General features: G+C 39.7%; 1 protein-coding gene across 6 annotated transcripts in view; it reads right to left on the reverse strand.

Annotated features, from left to right (window-relative positions):
* Positions 1 to 20,483, reverse strand: part of LOC134637093 (focal adhesion kinase 1-like) — a 63,911-nt gene that overhangs the window by 41,837 nt on the left and 1,591 nt on the right. For 4 of the 6 annotated variants that reach the window (XM_063487432.1, XM_063487430.1, XM_063487431.1 and 1 more), the window contains exons 1-3: positions 6,506 to 6,602; positions 1,986 to 2,266; positions 1,721 to 1,887 (exon numbers count right to left, since the gene is read on the reverse strand). In XM_063487432.1, coding sequence (XP_063343502.1) covers positions 1,721 to 1,887; positions 1,986 to 2,266; positions 6,506 to 6,578 — 521 coding nt within the window. In that variant the 5' untranslated portion in view covers positions 6,579 to 6,602. Of the gene's footprint in view, positions 1 to 1,720; positions 1,888 to 1,985; positions 2,267 to 6,505; positions 6,603 to 11,473; positions 11,501 to 20,483 lie in introns of those variants that run through there. The other 2 variants (XM_063487433.1, XM_063487434.1) reach the window with 2 other exon arrangements.

Consider the following 20,483-nt stretch of genomic DNA (forward strand, 5'->3'; position numbering starts at 1 on the left):
TCAAATAAGCAGCAACACAGAGACCAAAATGTTAGGCAGGTGCATCAAATAAATGAGAAGAATAAGACTTTATTAATTTTAATATAATACTAGGAAACCAAGAGTGCCAAAAACATATCCTCACTGCATGCAACGAATTCACCTTTAACAGCCCAATTTAAGTTAAGTTTTTCCTTTTTTTACTGCTTGTATAAGTAGTTTAAATAGCGATTTGAAGGTGCAGTGCCTAGTTTATTGAAACCATTAAGTGATTTAATGGAGCCCATGTGTTTGCAGCAGTCAGTTGCAGCTGGTTATTGCAATAACTCTTGTCAGAGACAAGGTGGTGTCATTTTACTTTGGTTTCTGACATTATCACAACATTAAAGAAGGAAGGTAGCTACTTATTAAACCTATGCATATTTATAGACAAGCTTAAACAACAGAGATACTTTCAACCACAAGTGAGTACTGGTGCTACTTTAGGTATCCATTGATCAATCTATCCTCATGCAAGACTGACATTACTGGCCAGTACTGGTCAATCACAGGTATATTGGAGTCACTGTACAGGCTGTACAATATGGATAGATAAATACTAAACATTATGCAGAAAAAAATATGCTTGGGGTAACTTAGAAATGTGTCATCACACTGCTCTGAGCAGAGCTGCTGAATAGAAACTGGAACGGATTCAAGCAGTTACGTTGCTAACAAACTCTGCATATCTTAGCACGGTGTGCAGTTTGCCCTTAAAAAATTTTGAGGTATAACAGTGACTGTTTACAGCCAATCAGTGAAACATGTTTAAAGCTCTGTCATGGTTTGAAGCTCCATTTCAGCCAGTGGTGTTCATGGAAATATGATTGAAGAAAAGTACTGTTAGGCTACGTTCACACTGCAGGTCTTAATGCTCAATTCCGATTTTTTGATCAAATCCGAATTTTTTGTCTGCTTGTTCACACTACAAATAAAATGTGACAGCAAACGCGCTCTAGTCTGAAGCCTCAAAGCGGTCCGCATGCGCAAAAAAAGACGTCACACACAACGCGCTCTGTTTAGACTCAGACCAAACAGTATTGTTTGACTGATGGCCCTTAATATAAAGACTTGTTTCGGACTTTACGTTTCCCAATTTTGCTTTAAGTTATAAAGTTATTTTGTTCTTTACATATGGCCTAATAATTATCCTTATTGCTGTTTTAGAGAGGAGCGGTGCTTCAAAGGATAGTTGCAGATTTCTGTCAGAATCTGCAGATTATACAGTACAAATAAAATGTTCACGTTTCTCCAACGCCGTCTTCCCAACAGTTTCACTGGATGGCCAGGAAGCGTTCCTGATGTCTTCTCCGGCGCTAATAATTGGCATCTGTCTTGTGTCAGTGACGTAAAAGACAGATTTAATGCGACATGACCATTCAGACAGCAGTCGCTTTCTAAAACATCAGATATGTATTGGATTCAGTACCACATACGAAAGTGACCCAGGTCGGATTTGAAAATATCGGATTTGTGCCGTTCACACTGTCATACCATGATCGGATATGGGTCGCATAGAGTCAAAAAAGTTGGATTTGATGCGCTTTCGCCTGTAGTGTGAACGTAGCCTTAGATATTGATCCACCATGCAGCACCATCTGAGCACCATCCTCAGTGAGTGAGCAGGTGACCATATGCTATTAGGAATAGTAGAAATGAGCAGTGGGAGCTAAGCACAAAACACAGAATCTTATAGTTTTACCTCCACTCTTCTTGCGGGTGCTGTTTTTCATATTTCTCCCTCACATGAGACACACCCAAATCAGGGTGTAACCAATGGAGAGCGTCCGAGCGCAAGTGGGTTAGACGGAGACCTAAAGAGGCAACACAGCGCAGTTTGTGGATCTCTGCTATCTTCTGGATTACACCCTGTGGAAACAAATGGTTGGATGAAGAAAAAGAAAAGCGAAAATCAGGGAAATAACAACAATACCGAACTATGCAGGTAAGAAACGTGTGCACGTTACCCTGACGTCTGTAGCATCTCCGTGCCTGATATTGCTAGCCCATGTACATGGTTCGCTGTTTGTCTCAAAGTAATGGAAGATCTTAAGAACGCGGTCCATGGAGCCCGGGGGTCTCTCTAGACCTCCAGCAGAGCCACTGGTGCTGGGTACACCGGGCATTCCAGACCGGGCTTTAACCCCGCAACCACCCGCAGATGAGTGGTTGAGGTTGGGTTCCAAGTAGGAAGACGATGCCATGCCTGACTCGGATGCTCCTGCTAGGGCTAACTGGCCATCATATTCTGAAAAGAAGACAGCAACACAGTAAGGACCCGGTACTCAAATCAACTGGTATTCTGATTTAAAACGAAGTCGGTTATCATATGAATGAAGAAAGCACTGCACACATTAAATGACAAGGAAACTTTGGAATTTGGATTTAGAGTTGGAGCTAATGAAGTCACAGTTCTTCACATAAACATTTCTACAAAAAAATTCTCAACCAGGGGGAAATTAGGCAACTAAAGAGGACAACTGCAAAATCAACCAGGCAGACAGCTTTTAGACTGACTATCAGCAAGTGGGTTGGTCATTCAGTCCCACCTGCAGCGTAGCATAGATGGAGTCTATGCTAAGCTGCTGTCTCCACTGTGGTGTTTCCCAAAATCTAAAAGCTATATGAGTATAATTAAACTGTTCTGGAAAAACTGGTGCCAGCTAAAATGGCTGTGGCTCATTTTACAGAAGCTTTCTAAAGTAGCGGTGCACCAATTTGAGTTTCAATATCTCAGCATTGACAGCTCATTCTACATGATCACGATCCTGACAGTAACCATAATTTTTCCTTAAGTGCCATACCTCACAAAGTAGAAAGTGACAAACATTAGAAAAAAGATGTTTACCTGCTGTGATCAAGGATTTTAATTATAGATTTATCCAAAGATAACAATAGCTGCCCTGATACCAATATATAAATCACAGAATATCACAAGTACAATGCAGATTTCCCGTTTCCAAATTCAAAATGACAATATGAGCACAATAATAAACTTTACTATCAAAAGGAGGCAGACACAGTAATAAACCAGGCTACAATAAAAATGCTGGCTTGTCTAATAAACAAATGTAAACAAGTTATTGTCTCTCACTCTTCTTTCACCCAATATCCTTTTTTATTAGTTGCTGATTTGTTTCTCGTTCGACTGCATTTTTGCGCATGACACCCCCACCCCCCGATGCTTCCTGTGTCACACTCTCACTTCCTGGACATCCCCGCAGGGTTTTGTCGAGTCATCACCACTGCAAGGACTGCTTTCAGCTGACTGTGATTTCTGGCTATCATGTGGCAACAAATTAGGCACAAGTGGTGCGAATCAAAATTACTTCACGGCTCATTTCCAGTATTTAAAGTGTAATCTTTGACAAAATGTGAAAGTGATCTGTATCATTAACATCTACCAGATGCTGGATCACAGGCAGATTATTTCCTATCGATAAGAACCGAAGCAGAGACAGACTTATGGAGACTGAATGATGGAGATACAAGTCGTTTCAGCACTTTTAACCTGTTTGGCCTGCAGCTGGATAGAAACATTTATTCTTCCCTCACTGTGAATCCAAGGTTTACCACAGCTAAAGAAAATTGGCTTTTTTTGTGTTAAAATTTGTGTTTTTTAAAAATTGTTTTTCAATGATAGGGGGTTTATTTGCTCAAGGATAACCTCTGTTCGCTCAGAAGATTGCTGTATTTTCTTTTGCACACATTCTTTCCATATTGGTGGTATTAAAATCAACCTTTCAGTGACCAAAGAAGTCCCAAAACTGATATGCTACCTAGATTACATCATGCTGTACGAGGTTATATTCTGAATAGCGAAAATGCTCATGGTGTACTTGTAATGCATATAGGTAAGTGTAAAATGGTCAACCAACAAAGCCTCAAGGCACGAATAAAGTAGATTAGTAGATCAGATTATAAATGCCCCTCTTACTGTCATCATCCAATTATAATTTTACTTCTGGTATTAGGAGTATTACGGGGCCTGTCACAATCCTCAATAATCCCATTAATAATACCACCTTCTTTTCAATAACTGCTGAATTTATTTGATGAAATCCAGATAAATAAGTTAAAGGTAAAACATTTCGTTGCACATAATAAATATATTAGTGAGGTTTTGCAGCAAAGAACCTTTATTATCCCTCCACTGTTACTCTGACAGCAGCTGAAATTTCAAGTTTCATAAGGAGATATATGCAAACCAGCTCTGCTTGATGCTTCAAAATTCCAGGCTTTCTGAACCATTCCTTGTAAAGTATCAACCCTGCACTTTAAAGTACAGGTATGACAAACCATTTGCTGACATTGCTTATGAAATGCTTTTGGCATATGCATCTTCTCCGTTTAGTTTACTGTGCATGTTCACTGACTGAAATTACGTTAGAATGGTTTGCTGGGGTTTTTTCTTTCCCCTTTGGTTGTGTAACTGGGCGAGCAAAGCAATGTCTTTTGTATTTTTAGTGGTGGTAAATATACACTAAAAACTCTCTTAGTGCAAACCCCTGTACAGACTGTGAGCGCAGAAAGAGTTGCGATGCAGATGCCCAGCATATCTTCAGTTGTTTTAACAGCACTAGCTCCAGCTTTCGTGGCTTGTCTCAGAGGGACATGTTAAAAAATGTATTGGGGGCATTATTTTGACTGCAACTTATTTTTACATGTAAGCAACTGCAGCATTTTAGCTACAGAATCACAAACCAAAGTCTGCGGTCTGCTGCTTTCACTCGGTCAGTCGGTAATCGGATTAGATATTAAGTGTTCGAGCATCGTAACACACATAAAACACAGGAGCAAAAATCACCTACATGCACCGATAACCTAAATACTACATACAGCTTTGCTAAATCCTGTTAGAGAAGTAAGCATACCTTCATTTCAGTGCACACATACAGCCACTTTATGATCCTCATACTCTTACATCACATGTAACTAGGAAATTAGTATGAGAAGACATGTATATAACGCATATAGGTTGGAAAAAAAATACTATAATGTATTGTTACAATAATTATATTAACACACACACACACACACACACACACACACACACACAATAACCGTTTTAAAATATGTGCCCTACACAACATGAGGTAAATGACATCATCTCTCATTTCCACCAATCTCTGCTCAGTGCAATTGCACTAAATTCCCACATGCAAGCCCTCCCACACACACACAAGCGTGAAGACATGAATCAAATCAACTAGGCCAAGTAGACAGCCAGGAGGGGTGCGGGCAGCTTCCAGACCCACCGCCCGCGCTCTCAGTGGGGCTCCACTGACTGACAGTAAGCCTGTTGAACCACAGAAGGCTGGAGTTGAGCTCAGTCCCACAGCAGCAGCAGCTGGAGGACGGTTTATCTCCTTTTCTAACGGGTATCTGGGTTACTGGGGTTAGCACAACCCTGGGGAAGCAGAGGCTTGGCAGCAGAGGCTTGCCATCGCCATCTCTGTACCATTGCCTTTCTCTTTTCTTCCTCCTCAGTTGTTCACATCTCTCACATCAAGCCTATCTTTCTGAAAATTTCATATTTTTTTTCCATTTACTTCCATTTCTCATGTATCAAAACTCCCAAAAGCTTCTTTCCCCATGCTTTCACTCTTCATCTACTCTTTCCTTCTCATCCTCTTAAACACATCCCTTCTCCCTTCTCTCATACTTACAGACCTTTTAGCCACTGCCTTCACAAGTCCATTTGATCCTCCTGTCCTATTGAACCACCTCTCCTCCTTCCTCCCTCTCATCTTTCTCTCATCTTCAATTTCCTCTGCTTCCCCCCCTCTCCACGTATTTCTCTCGCTACTTCCAAGGATACGCATAATCTATATTAGACTGAGGAGCAGACGTGTGAAGGCTAAACATTAGTTGCAAATATTTCAACAGTTTAATACTGACAAAAAAAGCAACCATATATACTACTTTAACACTCAAAGCACTTTATACAACATGTCTCACATAAGCACGTTTTTTTAATCTGTTTCTATCTAACACTCACACTCCAATCAGTGCATCAGGAGCAACTTGTTGTGTCTTGCAAGTACAAATACAGCAACCGAGGTTTGACTCAAGTGCTGTAAATACTCTCATTAGACAGCGTTGGCAACTAACTAAGTTAAGTTCAGCCATTGTTGCAACTGGACCTGACGTGTAACAAATTCTGACAGCAAACAGAAACAGTACAGATCATTATGTCTGTAGCATAATGTGAAAACACCCAAAGCTCAGTGTGATGAAAAGTACAATTCATCTTGTTCAGGATACCTATATCCACTGGCAAACACAATCATTTACCACATATGCACCTAATGAAAGAACAGTGCACTGCATTCAAGAATAGTTGATACTGCATCACCAATTATTATGGATTTAATATTATATTCATAAAGAGCGAGAATTAAGTGAAATAAACAGCAGAAAGTACTAACTAGACAATGCATAGTATATATCTCCAATTTCTCTACTGATGCTTCTTAATACCTACTTGGTAAGGGGTGCTGTGCATAAATGCACCCCCCCTTGGTCCAGCAGAGAGGGATGCAGCCGCTGCTCTCCATTTGTACTGTAGGGGGAGCAATTCCAGGTGTGGCCACGGGGCCCAGACAAAACTACTGGGCCCCAAAAACAGCATAGAGCCTATGACTAGGGGCAGTTCCTCATTGGGCTTTATGCAACAATTAAAAAAAAAATTCCAGGTAGATAAATCTGAAGACACCTGTTTTAAAAAAAAATCAATAAGATGTGAAAAACAGTGGGAATTTGTTGTGCTGGTGACTGGAGTCTTTTTGGTAAAAAGCTTATTGATTGTAAAAAAAATAAATCGTAATAAAAAAAAAAATCAATTAGCATCCCAGAATTGAAAGTAATGCCAGTAAAGGAAATAAACTAATAGGAGGAAATAAAGAGTGTCAAATATCTTTTGTACTGACGACACATCAAACAGAGAAAACACTGGCTGGCTTGCTGTCTATGCTGTAGCAGTCACTACATTAGACAATGCTGCGCTAAAAGTGCAGCTGATAGAGAAGATCCAATAGCTTTTAAATAATACTGACACAGAGGTCCATCAGGGCTTCTTCTGCATAATAATCTAATTTATAAATATTTAATGTCTAATATTTGGTGAGAAAATCCAAGCTCCAATCACAAGACTGCAACTCATTTCTCCACAGCTTTTTGAAACATTACTCCACTTCAGGAGTCATCAACTTGGATTCCTGGTCTTAGTAATCAGCCGGTCTGACTCTGGCCATGTCCTTTCACCCAGAAAATTTTGCAACGTAATATGTAACGATCCTCTGTCAGGAAGCTCTTTCACCCCAAGGAGACTGAGCCTCTGAGGGTAGAGATAATTCAGTAATTTGCTCAAGGACACTTCAGTGGAAGCTTCCAGAAAAAGATACTCATGACTGATGATTTCCTTCCCTATTAGGCCATCCTGCAGGCCAATAAATCCCCACAAAATATCAAATTCAGGTCATCGGTAGGGAGTTAGTGATCCAATATATCAATCCTTGATAATAAACTCAAAGGTTTCTTTCCTGCAGCCATAAATCTTCAGCCACCGGGGTTTGGCATTACACGTCAAATTTCCAGGATACAAAATAAAAGTGACAGCCTTCACTGGATATGTAGGACTCCATAAAATCACATCAAGCGATCATTTTCCAAAGGAAGGTAGTAGTTCTGTTCTGTAAATCCACAATGCTGTCCAGAGGGGATGGCAACGCAGATCACAGCAAGGAGACCAGAGAAACAGGCATCAGTGAAAAAGACAAAAATGTAGGGCACAGAAAATGAGCCTAGTGAGGGAGAGGAAAATAAGAGTGACTGAAGCAAGGGGGATAAAGAAAGAGCAAAGACACAAAGCTTAAAGAAATAAAAAATAGAAAAATGAGATACAGTTAGAATTAAAGATGAGTGGAAAAAGAAAATTTTGAGATGGGGGGAAAAAGAGAAGAAATAAAGCAAGCGGAATGATGAAAGAGAAGCAGAGAAACCTGAGGGAGAATCTGAGCCTCACGTCCTCCAAAGCTTTCCCACAATGCTCAGAGCCAGCAGGAGTTAACCAGGTCAGAGCAGGTATCTGACGCTAGAGCGGGACACAAGTGAATGAAGAAAAGAAAAAAAAAAAAGAGCAGGATGGAAGCAGGACTACAAAAAGGAAAAAATATTTAGCAAGAGCAGGTTTGATGCTGTAAATCCATTTCGAAGTCAGGCAGCGGCGTGTTGCTTAGTCTTTCTTCTGTGGCGGCAGAAGAGAAGCGAGAGCAGCTACAACATAACTTCCAACCTCTCACACATACACACATACACCCAAACACACGCACGCGCACACACAGACTGCTCATCCAGCAAAATCTTTAAGGACTCAAAATGAGTGCACCGAAAAGCATGAAGATCAGACTGAGTGTAAGCCAAAAAGGGTGTATTAGAGTTCCCATATGTCTGTGTGTGCGCGTCTGAGAGAGAGAGAGAGAGAGAGAGAGAGCGAAATGCATAGGAAATATGAAATCAAAGTGACTGCATGTGAGTGTCAGCAAAAAGTGAGAGTGCGCGTCTGTGAGCCAAGTGTTTCTCCTCTGCTGTGTTTTAGGTTTAAGCTGCTGCGACCACGCTGCGAAAAAGCTGCTCGGATTGCTAACAGGCACAACCATGGAGGGGAGGGGGATGTTGGTGTGTTTGCAGAAGTGTGCGTGTGTGTAAGGCGGGGGGGGGGGGGGGCACACGGAAGAGAAGCAGGAAGAAAGATAGATATAAACATTGTAAATGAGACTTGATGCAGCGGAAAGTAGGTGAGCTGATTGGACAGAATGCTAAAAAGGACCCGGTGACTTTAATAAACAGGAATTCATATGAACACACAAACCTGTCACACACACACCCACCCACGGTTTTACCAAGATTAGTGATTAGCCACTGAAAACACACATTCCACTCTCCTACCACTTACGACATTTGTTTGTCTACATTTCTCTACACCATCCCTCCCCCTTTTGACTCTGCAGCCCTCAGCAGGTCTATACTGCCCTCTGTCCACGCTCTCCTCCTCTCCACACATATTTCACCTGCTCCTGCTCCTGCAGCCTGCGAGCTTCGCTGGCAGCAGAGCACTCCAACATTCAATCCCTCTAATGTGACAGCGCACAAGATGTTGTGAACGCTTTACAGCTAAGCTTCTAGTGGCTAAGCGCTGCAAGCAATTACTCACCGAGTATGCCCAGTCACACAGGAAACGTGTTTAAATGCTAGGATGTCTACTTTACTTTTTTTATTGAATAGAAAACAAACTAAATAGAATAGCACAAAATTTTTGTTAGTTAATTCTGCAAATATATCAAAAAAAGTAACTTTTTGTGTTTAATATTCAGAAAAACAATTATTACAATAATTTCACAAACTTATTTTGTCTTTTTGACATACGTGTTCCCACTTTTCAGACCATCACAGTTACCGCCACTTTATTAGGTATACCTGATTAAGACTCTTAATTAATGTAATGTCAACAGAGGCTACTGAAGTTCAAACTGAGCACCAGGATGGAAGCGGAAGCCCACATCGAATGCCACTCGTATCAGCTAAGAACAGGAAACTGAAGCTACAATTCACTCTCGCTCACCAAATTAAATAACAGAATAATGGAAAAAAATTGCCTGAACTGATGATTTTTGATGCAATATTCAGACGGCTAGGTAAAAATTTGACATCCCAAAACGAAAGCACGGATCCATCCTGCTGCATATCAATGGTTCAGGCTGCTGGTTGTGGTGCACAGTAATGGTTGTCGCACCAACTGAGCAATGTTTAAAAACCACATCCGACCTGAGGATTGCTGTTGACCATGTCCATCCCTTTATGACCACAGTGTACCCATCTTCTGATGGCTGCTTCCTCAGATTAAGACATCACATCACAAAGCTCAAATCATCTCAAACTGATTTCTCCATAACATAAGTTCACTGGCCACCACAGTCCCCAGATCTTAAGCCAGTAGAGTACCTTTGGGATGTACTGGAATGGGATATTCACATCATAGATATCTGCAGCCACTGCGTCATTATGAACCAAAATCTCAGAGGAATGTTTCCAGCACCTTGTTGAATCTATTACACAAAGAATTAAGCCAATTCTGGAAGCGAAAGGAGGTCCAAGCCAGTACTAGCAATGTGTGTGTAACTAATGCAGTGGCCGAGGAGTGCATTTCTAAAACTTCATTTAAAACACTGGTACATTGGCTCTGGATACATGCTGTGCATTAAGTACAAACAGAGAGGAGAAAGTGTAATGCTGCTACTGCAAAGAAATGACTCGGGATCTTTCTGCTGGATGTTTTTGTGTCATATCACTATTCGACTGTTAAAGGACAGAAACTGTGTCCCAAAAGAGTTATAGAGGAAGTTTACCCTGTGCCATTATCAGTCACAAAGGTTACATTCTGCCAGTCTGCACGCTGGATGGTTTATTGTTGTCATTTTCCGGCAAACTGAGGAAGCTTCATGTGATTACAGGTTTGTGCTTACTTCAACTTTAGCATTAGAGAACTCCCAGAGTTAAGAAATGTAAATTTTGTTTTGGTCTTTCTCGGCTCTGAATATTCAGCATCCTGCTTGAAGACATACAGTAGGATCAACAGTTACCTAGCAACAGCTATGGAGAGATACTGGTGCTAAGGGCTATAAAATATCTCGTCTATACCTCTAAAATTATTCCACTCAACTTCAAACCGCTCCGTGATGCAGTAACACTGGCCTTGTTTAAGTCCGGGATAATATCAAATAACATCTGATTTAAAAATAAAAAGGAAAAAGCAGAACAGCAACTCTGTACAAGTGCTCTAAACCAAACTTTGTACAATATCCACCTTTATTCAACAAAAAGGTTGCAAAAGGAAAGTATATTCAAAATAAAGCTGATATAACCATTCATGTACTGTATACTTCACATATTAACCTGCATTGTTATACTGGCTTTAAAAGTTTTATATGATTTAAGCAATGTTTAAAATAAAGCCTGCTGATATATTTTGGCCAAATGATGGTGAATCTTTACCAACATACACCAGTATGAAAATATCTTCTACAGAACAGAAAAAGATGTTTGGAGTAATTTACAAATCATGTCATAGTTTTTCCAGCAGCATATGTAACATCACAGCTGAGCAGGGCGACAAACACTAATTTGCTCACCAGTTTGCGAAATAAAAAGCTAGAAAGTTAATAAAGAAAGGTCTCAAGATATTACTTTTTTTGATAGAACATGAGTATGTATTTAAAAAATACACATCTAGGAAATTAGACAATACCTTGATATTACAATTTCTTTTAACTTTCCCAAGTAAAACTCAATCTCAGAATTGATTACTAAACTCAACTAAACTCAATAGTTTTTTAATTCCTATCATTAGTTGATAGAAAATAGACATAATATTGAAAACAATTAAAACTGTACTCACCGGCATAGTATGATATTCTGGAAATGTCTGCGAAAAGAAAGAGAGAGAGAGAAAAAAAGTCTTACTTTGATAAATTTGTGAAAACGACTCAGTGACTTACATCCTGAATAATTCTAACTACAGCACTCAGCTGTACATGGGGTAGAGATGATCTAAAACTTGTCTGTGGCCAAAACCACAAAATTAGCACATTTTAAAGCCATTTTTCTCAGCATCCCATTCAGTACTTGACAGAAGATGATTTTTCATGCATGGATAACTTGAAACTACTTTAACATTTCAGAGTTACTGTACACCAGAATAAAGAAAAATAAATTAAGAAACAAAGGAAGATAAAACGACAGATAACAGTACTACCAAAGAGAGGATGCTGATTACTCCAAAAGTCCCGATTTAACTGAATAAAAGTCCCATTTTAATTCTGAACACACAAAAATGAATTTCTAATCATGCTAATCACATTCACTGCTTTACACGTTTGTCAGCACTGAGCACAGAGCAGCAGTGATGAATGAAGAGGATTTGATGTGAGCTGCGTTCCAGACGGATGGAGCGAGGCGAGAATCATGACTTGGCAGAATATATCTGCGCTGTCATGCTATAATAGCTTCACCTCCAGCTCACATTCAAATCTCAATCTGTCCCCTGACCTCTCTGCCTAACGCTCCTCTCCCATACTTTCACTCTCTAGATTCTCATACAATAACGAAACCAAACTGAACATTATGCAGAAATGTCCAACACTCTGAAGCTAAGCTGCCATCGGTTACTAAGCAACAGACAACAGGACTGTGGTGCTAATAAGGATGCTGGGGCTTTGTCTTTATAATACATGTAGGGGAAAAAAAGGTTAGTCCTAGTTCCATACAGTCTTATGTTACTGTGCATCAACTTGAAGCACATCAGGGTTCAGGTATGTACTGTGTTACAGTCTCTCTAGTAAATTGTGTTGAGAAGCACATCACCAACCTGCATTTAATAAAGCTATAACCAATTAGAATGGGATGAGTAATTGTTGGCTTCATTAATAATCATTTTTAAGCTGGAGGTGTGCACTGATTCAATCTTAAGGACTCACTTTAGGCTGTGTACAAGCTAAATATTTTTATTTTTATTAGTTGCACAAAGGAATTAGATTAAGTGGCCACAGATGGAAAACAGCTAAATCATTTTTGGTTGGTACAACTTCTTAGTGAACACCTGAGACGAGAGAGAATAAGTGTAAGAGACTGGTAACAGAAAAGGCATAATTTTAGAGTTTCATTCAAAGACAGATACAAACACTGTCTGCTATTAGCACAAGACAAATATGTTCATTTTCAATTGGCAACAAACAACATGTAATACTGTGATAAGAACTTAATGTAATTAGTATGAATATGGTACTGGAACATATGTGAATATCTTCTTGCAATACGCTGTCAGACAACATAACTGTTTTACAACAACATATTTCAAAATGAAATAAATGCAACACTCATAATACACTTTATATAGAACGTGGAAGATGTAGCCATAAGTTCATGAAGTCTCATTTTGAAGCCCTGAAGCCTTCCACTGTCACAATCGTGCAGTTTTAAAACTGGAAATTTAAGACTACACTCATACAAAGCAGGCACACCCTAAAGCATATCCTGCCTGATTATTCTTTTTATCTCTGATAAAGACCATAATTTACCAAATAAGCATCATCTTTTATTTAATAAGACCTGAGACTAGCAATTGCAAACATAAACTAATTAGGAAAGTGTTTACTGAGGTCAAACATCAGGGAAGCCAGAGTTGTTTTCCCACCTACTTCTATAAAGCCTGACTTGTTTTTTCACCTCCTGAGGCTTTTCAGTGCTGGCTTTACTATTTAATCTATCATTTGAATAAAATCTGTGGTATTAAAGCTAAGATCTTTAGTAAACTGCGCTTACTCACAATTCTGACATAAATAAAACTGCAGTATAGCATGTACTGTACTGTTATATAGTGGCAGAAGGTGGCAGAATGCTTTGGTGGCCTCAGGAATACTTTTTGTGGATTATGTAGATCTTTTGGCTTCATCAGACATCTACCTCTGGCTCACACTGGGGTGGTTTGCAGTCGAGTGTGAAATGGCGGGAAGGAGAGTTAGCACCTCCAAGTCTCGAGCCACGGTTTTCAGCCAGAAAGGGCGTGGAGTTCCCTTTCCAGGTCACAGAGCTGCTCTCCCAAATGGAGAAGTTTCTTGGGGTCTCTTTCACAAGTGAGAGGAGAGTGGAGTGGGAGATTGACAGATGGATCAGTGTGGATTGGCAGCGATGCAGATGCTTTACTAATCTGCCGTGGTGAAGACAGAGCTGAGCGTGAAAGTGAAGCTGTCGATTTATCGGTCGATCTATGTTCCCTGACCTCACCTACGGCCACAAGTTCTAGGTAGAGACTGAAAGAATGAGATTAGGGACACAGGCGGTGAAAATGAGCTTCCGCTGACCCTTTAGCACAAGGTAGGGAATTTAATCATTCGGGAGGGGCTCAGTGCAGAACCGCTTCTTTTCCACATCGGGGCATCTGAATAGGGCATCACAGATGAGGTGTTTTCGGCATGTCCTACTAAAAGGAGTCTCTCATACAGTTCTAGGACATACTCTCGGCTGGCTTGGGAACACCTCAGTGTCCTCCTGCACTTGTCACCAGTTAAAGGGCAGAAAATAGGATGGATGGATAGATGAATGGATACCGTGTAATAACTTACCGTGGATTCCAATAAGTTACATTTTATGGTGTGTTTTTATTACTTTTCATTGGTTCACTGATGCTCAGAGTATGCTTTACCACTTTACACACAGTAATTTCCTGTAAACACATAATCCTGTTTGTTCCTGCCAGAGTTGAGTCCAAAGCGCTGGCTACAAGTAGCATGCTGTTACAAAAAGCAGCACAAGTCCAATCCTGGCATTATTCTCCACTCTACCTCACACCAAGTGTAATATTCACTACCGATAAATGCAATATGGAGGATTGTCAGCAATTTAAAGCCAGAACTGGCAGTACATTCAGCAAAGAACGGCAAAGGATTAAGGATGTATTGAAATGTTTCTTGACATTTAAAAATATACATCAAAGAGTAATATCCCAAACCGCCACTGCGCTTTAAAATTTGATATATACAGCTGCACCTATTTTAAATATTTATCATATGCATGGCAACATTGGTACAACACAGACACAAAACATCTTCATATGTAGTTCAAGAGACTTGGCTTTGTCATGAGAAATGATTTAAATCCAAATCAAACTTTTTAAATCCACAAATAATGTCCCCAGACTAGAGCCTGTTAGAGATGATACATCTGTCAATAGAACCGCTGAAGACATTTTCAGTTGCATAAACACACTTCAGCGCTTCTCCTTCCTACTCTGTCATATTTGCTCCCTCATGCTCTCGGCCCCTATTCTTTTGCTTTCCCACTCAGAGTGAAAAAGCTATTGCCTCTGGCTGTAAATCGCAGAGGCTACACCAGTTGACACCATGCTAAGGGCATTGCACAACTCCATTCTCATCATGAAAACAACAACAGCCTTTTGCACTGATCAGCCTGTCAGAACACAGTACAACAGAATAGCAGGGAACAGAACTGAGTGCAGCATCAGAGCAGTCACCACAGTGGCAGCTAAGGCTTTAATGAGGTAGTTGTCCCTGTACGTAGCAGCTATAAAAAAAAATGTTTATTGCAGTATTGAGACCACAAGGAAGGGAAGTTCTCATTTACACCAGAGCAGTTTTTCACATCTGGATTTTTAATGTTAAGCAGAAAAAATGAAGATTTGTTGATGTCACAAAGCTTAAGTTTTCTTCACCTGAAACACTTGTGTAGTAGCCTTTATAGCCTACTCATAGTACACAGACCAACAGAAGCCAGAGTAGTTTCAGTATAGTAGTTTATGTATTCACCTAATCAGCAATATATAGCTGGTTCTATCCTGGGAGGAGAAACAGATCTCTCTGTTCCTCATAGGGAAGGTCATCCAGTGTTAGAAATAATAAGAAGAAAAAGCTGCCAAATTAATCAGCCCCTTGTGAATAAGGGGGCAGCCAAAAGTAAGCAGCTAATATGTTCACTGCTACACTTTCCAGTGCAGTCACACGAACTCAATTCAGCAGAAGAATCAAAAAAATTCTTAGGACTTTATTTAATTACATTTTTACCGCTATAACATTTGAGAAAAAAACAAAAATAAGAACCTGAAGACATTACAACTTAAACTCAAATGGACCTTTAAAGAACTAGGTATTAGGTATATCCTGTCAGTAGTAGGTTGGATTCCTTTTTTTTTTTTTTCCTTTAGAATTGCCTTAATTCTTCATTGCATCCAACAAGCGCTGAAAACATTCCTCTGAGATTTTGGTTGCACGACATCATCAGATGGTAACCGTACATCTGTTGGCTGCACATCCACGATAGGAATGTCCCGTTCCACCACATTGCAAAGATGCTCCAGATAGGCCATTTGGAAACATTTGAGAACTCTTTGTCTTGTTCAAGAAACCAGTCTGAGATTATCTGCATTGTGACATGGTGTGTTACACTGCTGGAGGTATCCATCAGATGATGGGCACACTGTGGTCATAAAGAGGTGGGCATGGTGAGCAGCGATATCCAGGTAGGCTGTGGTTTTTGCTCCAAGGCTACCAAGGGACCCAAAGTGAGCCAAGAAAATATTTTCAAACAACTCACACAGTGGATCAATGCTTGTTGGTTGATCAAGCATGCATTACAGCAGAAATCAAGACTCATCAGATCAGACAATGTTTTTATAATTATCCGTTTTCCAATTTTGGTGAACCTGTGCAACGGTAACCTCAATTCATAGGTTACTTCAGCTGGTGTGGTCATCTGCTGCTGAAGCTAATCTGTATCTGCGTTTGATGTGTTGTGTAAAAAACCATGCCATGTTCAAAGTCACTTAAAATCACTTTTCTTCCTCATTCTGAGGCTCAATTTGAACTTCAGCAGGTCATCTTCACCATGCCTAAATGTGCTAACTTACTTCTATCTGATTGGCTAATTAGTTATTTGTATTAACAAGAAGTTGAACAGGTGTACCTAATAAAGTGACTGGTGAGACAGGTTTATTTTTTGAAACCAGTCAGCGCCTTGTGAAGTTGGATCACGTCTTCTCTCTGGCTGAATAAATTAATGATTAAATTTCAGATCACATTATTTTCTTTATTTAAAAAGTAAATGTTTTTGACTTCATATCAAATCTGTGATTTTACGAGGCACGTATGCAGTATGCACTCTCAGATACCCACTTTATTCCCTCCTGTTCTTGCAGGTTTTCCATCGATTTAATAGATTTATAGTTTCTTTTGTTTATAAGCCATTTTATGGCTCTACCTCAGTGTGCAGTACACTGCCCCAAAGTTAACATTTATAAACACATTAAACCAAACCACAGCAGCACCGGGGTCTAGAAGAACCTTCTCATCTTAGAATACTTTCAGGAACTGAGAAAAAGGGATTAGTTACCCAAAACGTTTGATCTAATATATGTATTACATAAAATACCTCCAATCCATTTACTCTATTAAAAAAAAAAAAACTGTCTAGCATTAAATAGACCTATGAGCCAAGAACCTTCACAGCCAAGGTGACCGGTCACAGATGACTATATCAAACCTAGTTTCAAAACACTTGAGGTTCATTTCATTTTCTTACACAAGCTTATAAACGGAAACATTAGTCAGACAGAAAAAACAATCTGTAATGTCAATGGCATACCTTTTTTTTTTTTATCTGTTCTTTAAATATATATTTGCTAATCATCTCACACCTTTTTATACAAGTCAGTGTGAGGTGAAGGATCTGACTTCTAACATATTATAACAAAGCAGTCTGGACTGATTCTGGAATGAACACAGATATGGACATTAACAGACTGTCATGTAATTCTTTCTAAAATGTTCAGTTTGATTTCCCATTTAGTCTTTGCCATTTCAGTCTAATACTGCATATGTTTTCAAGACATCCTGATGGTATAGAGTCATGTGAAAGTTCTCACAGTGAAAAAATAAGTACACCCCATGATTCAGTAGTTTGTAGAACTCTTTTACGTTGTTGTGTTGGCCCCCCTCTTCTTTACCATGTTACTTCAGTTCATTTAAGGTTGATTGGCATTTGTTTATTTATTTGCATTTGTTTACAGCTCTAAGCTTTGCAACACCTTAATTCTTTTCTTTTTCAGCCATTGTTATAGATTTGGTGTTGTGTTAGGGATCATTGTCCTTTTGCATGACCCAGTTTCAGGCAAGCTTTAGGTGTCAGTCAGGCAACCTCACATTTGACTTCAGAATACTTTGATATACAGAGGAGCTCACGCTCAACCTGATGACTGGAAGGTGTCCAGGTACTGTGGCCGCCAAACAAGGCCAAATCATCACGACTCCACCATCTTCTTGAAAGGTGCTATGAAGTGTTTGCTCTAAAATGGTGTGTTTTGGTTTTGCCAAACATGGTGCTGTGCACTGTGGCCAAACATGTTCTTTGTAGCGTGAAGCGCCTTTCTGCTGCAACCCTTTCAAACGGGCCATACTTGTTCAGCAAACTGAGAACTACCCAACTATGGCAAAAAAAAGAGAAAGAAATGAAAAATCATAATCACAATCACTTTGTTAATAATGATAATATGATAGGTAATGGATTTTGGAATAACGTAACTGTTAAACTTTTTTTGTGTGTGAAATATCTTCACAGTGGGTCTTCTTGAATTTGAAAAATATTCATGTGGATTGATCTAAAACTGCCACAGTGAGTCTGAGTTTAGATGGGGGGCAAAAGCCACGGCTGTACAGGAAAGGAATGTGTTGTATTTACAACAAAACAAATGTACGAATGAAAAAAACAGAACGCAGAAGAAACAGGAATTTTATCTTCATTATAATTATTCTTGTTTGTACAATGTTAGGAAGGCAAAACTGTAATTGAAAAATAATTATCTAAATAATTACCTATTAATTACCTAAAGAAAAGCGCTGTCAGATACAGGCGAGAGTCAGATGCACTGTGCATACATTTCCTTAGAAGAGGCTTTAAAACTATGAAAGCTAAACAGCAAAATTATGTTAGAATGAGGCCCTGAAATTGATTTGAACGTCTCACAGGCAGTCAGTGCTGACCCACATGGAATAACTTAAGCAAAACAGTGAGCTGTGGATGCAAATAAGGGCAGACTGATGGTGACACATGAGCGCTCGCTTCCAGTCATACAGTCACTGATCTTTCAAGACAGCCTCCTTCTGTATTACATGAAAATATGGCAACAACTTCAACAAACCAACTGTAACACTGTTCTCCAAGATTTGTAGCAGAAACTAGACGTCTATGAGGCTACAGTTAAGCATATTGTATATCCTATGACCTCATGTTTAATCTGTCACTTTACAAACTTGGAAAGTTTATGGATAGCTGCTTCAGCTAAGGAAGCGTTTCAAGCAACGGCTACTTTTTATTTGTGATTGTAAGCGTTTATGTGTGTTGTAAGTGTGAAAAATATGACACAAGCCATCAGGTATCTTAGCTATAGTTATTGGCGCAATAGCAGAAAACATGGCCTGGGGCACAGGATGGGTGTTGGAGCTCGAAGTGTCCTGGAATTCAATGCAGCACAATAAAGTAACCACATTTAAGGCAAGACATGAGACAACACAACTTAACTGAGATCATAAGCTGGAGTTTTATATCCTTTATAGATTCTACGGGTGTGTTTGTGTTTTATATGTAAGCTAATATTGCAGACACAAACACACTGAATTCCCTTTTTTCTATAGAACGTAGGGACGATCTGATTTTCAGCTATAAAGGCAATATAAAAAACTGTTTAGCTACTTACAGTCCTCTGAACAAGAAAAAAGGGACATTTGATAGCTGTGGGCAGTTGTTGTACAAAACAAGAAATCTGATGTTTAACTCTTTGCGGTGCAAGTATAACCAAATGTGGCTGAACAAAGAAGACTACAAGCTTGGACTCCAATATGCTTTTTAAACCACCTTAAAAAGCTGTCTGTATGAATAAAGACTTAGATACAGTTTTAACTTAGGAAAAGCTGGTTAGGATTTAAAAAAGAAAAAAGAAAAGTCAGGGTTACATGTGATCATCTCGCTAAGAGTTAAACCTACTCCTGTTTATCTTTTGGCTTTCATTGACATAGGTGCCAGTTCCTCTAAACTATGAGAGCAATGTTTAGGAACTATAATCGCAGTAGTGTTTGTTATAACCGAACGTCAAGCTGATGGGGTTTCAGAGTTGTTCCCAAGAAAAGTTTAAATACGCTCAGTGCAGACAGGACAGCGCACAGTCACGCTATGATTCATAAGTTACGTCGAGTCAGCAAAATAAGAAAAAGATTTTTTAATTTAGGCTTAAAGCTACAAACAAGCAGATCTCTGCCACTTAATCTAAAAAAATGAGAAGGAACCAACCAGGTTTAACAAATAAAACACAATGGGCCGACACCTTATCAGTCCCTAATCTTGTTTGTTTGTGTTCCACTCTTTACCTGTCTGTGAGGTTTTTCACATGCAACTGCTTGCACAGCGGTGCACAGAACAAATTCCTTTCCAGCTTTCTGCCTGCCAGACCCTCTCTACCTGCCTCGCACAGAGCACACACCGGTCCAATCACAGCCGAGAAGATTCACAAAGCTAACAGTATAACCGCACACATACATACCTCCATTGGTGCAACCCAGGAAATCCCAGAACTGCATGTTGGCAGTCAGTACGCAGAGGCCCGGTCCACCGCTAAATCATGAATGTCCGTGCGTTCCTCTCCCCTCTCTCTGCACTTCCTAGTTGTACTGTATGCTGTCACTTATAGGAGAGTGAAAACACCCGCCCACTGAATGTTTAGGACTGACACACCTGGGGGGCTGAGTTTCATTTCCAAACTGTTGCCTCCTCCTTCTAAATGCTTGATTCTCATTCTTTCCCCAACTAACTCTCCCATCATATCCCACCATTCTGCCTGTCGAATTTGTGAG

This window comes from Pelmatolapia mariae, linkage group LG10_11, assembly GCF_036321145.2.
Source record: "Pelmatolapia mariae isolate MD_Pm_ZW linkage group LG10_11, Pm_UMD_F_2, whole genome shotgun sequence".
NCBI lineage: Eukaryota > Metazoa > Chordata > Actinopteri > Cichliformes > Cichlidae > Pelmatolapia > Pelmatolapia mariae.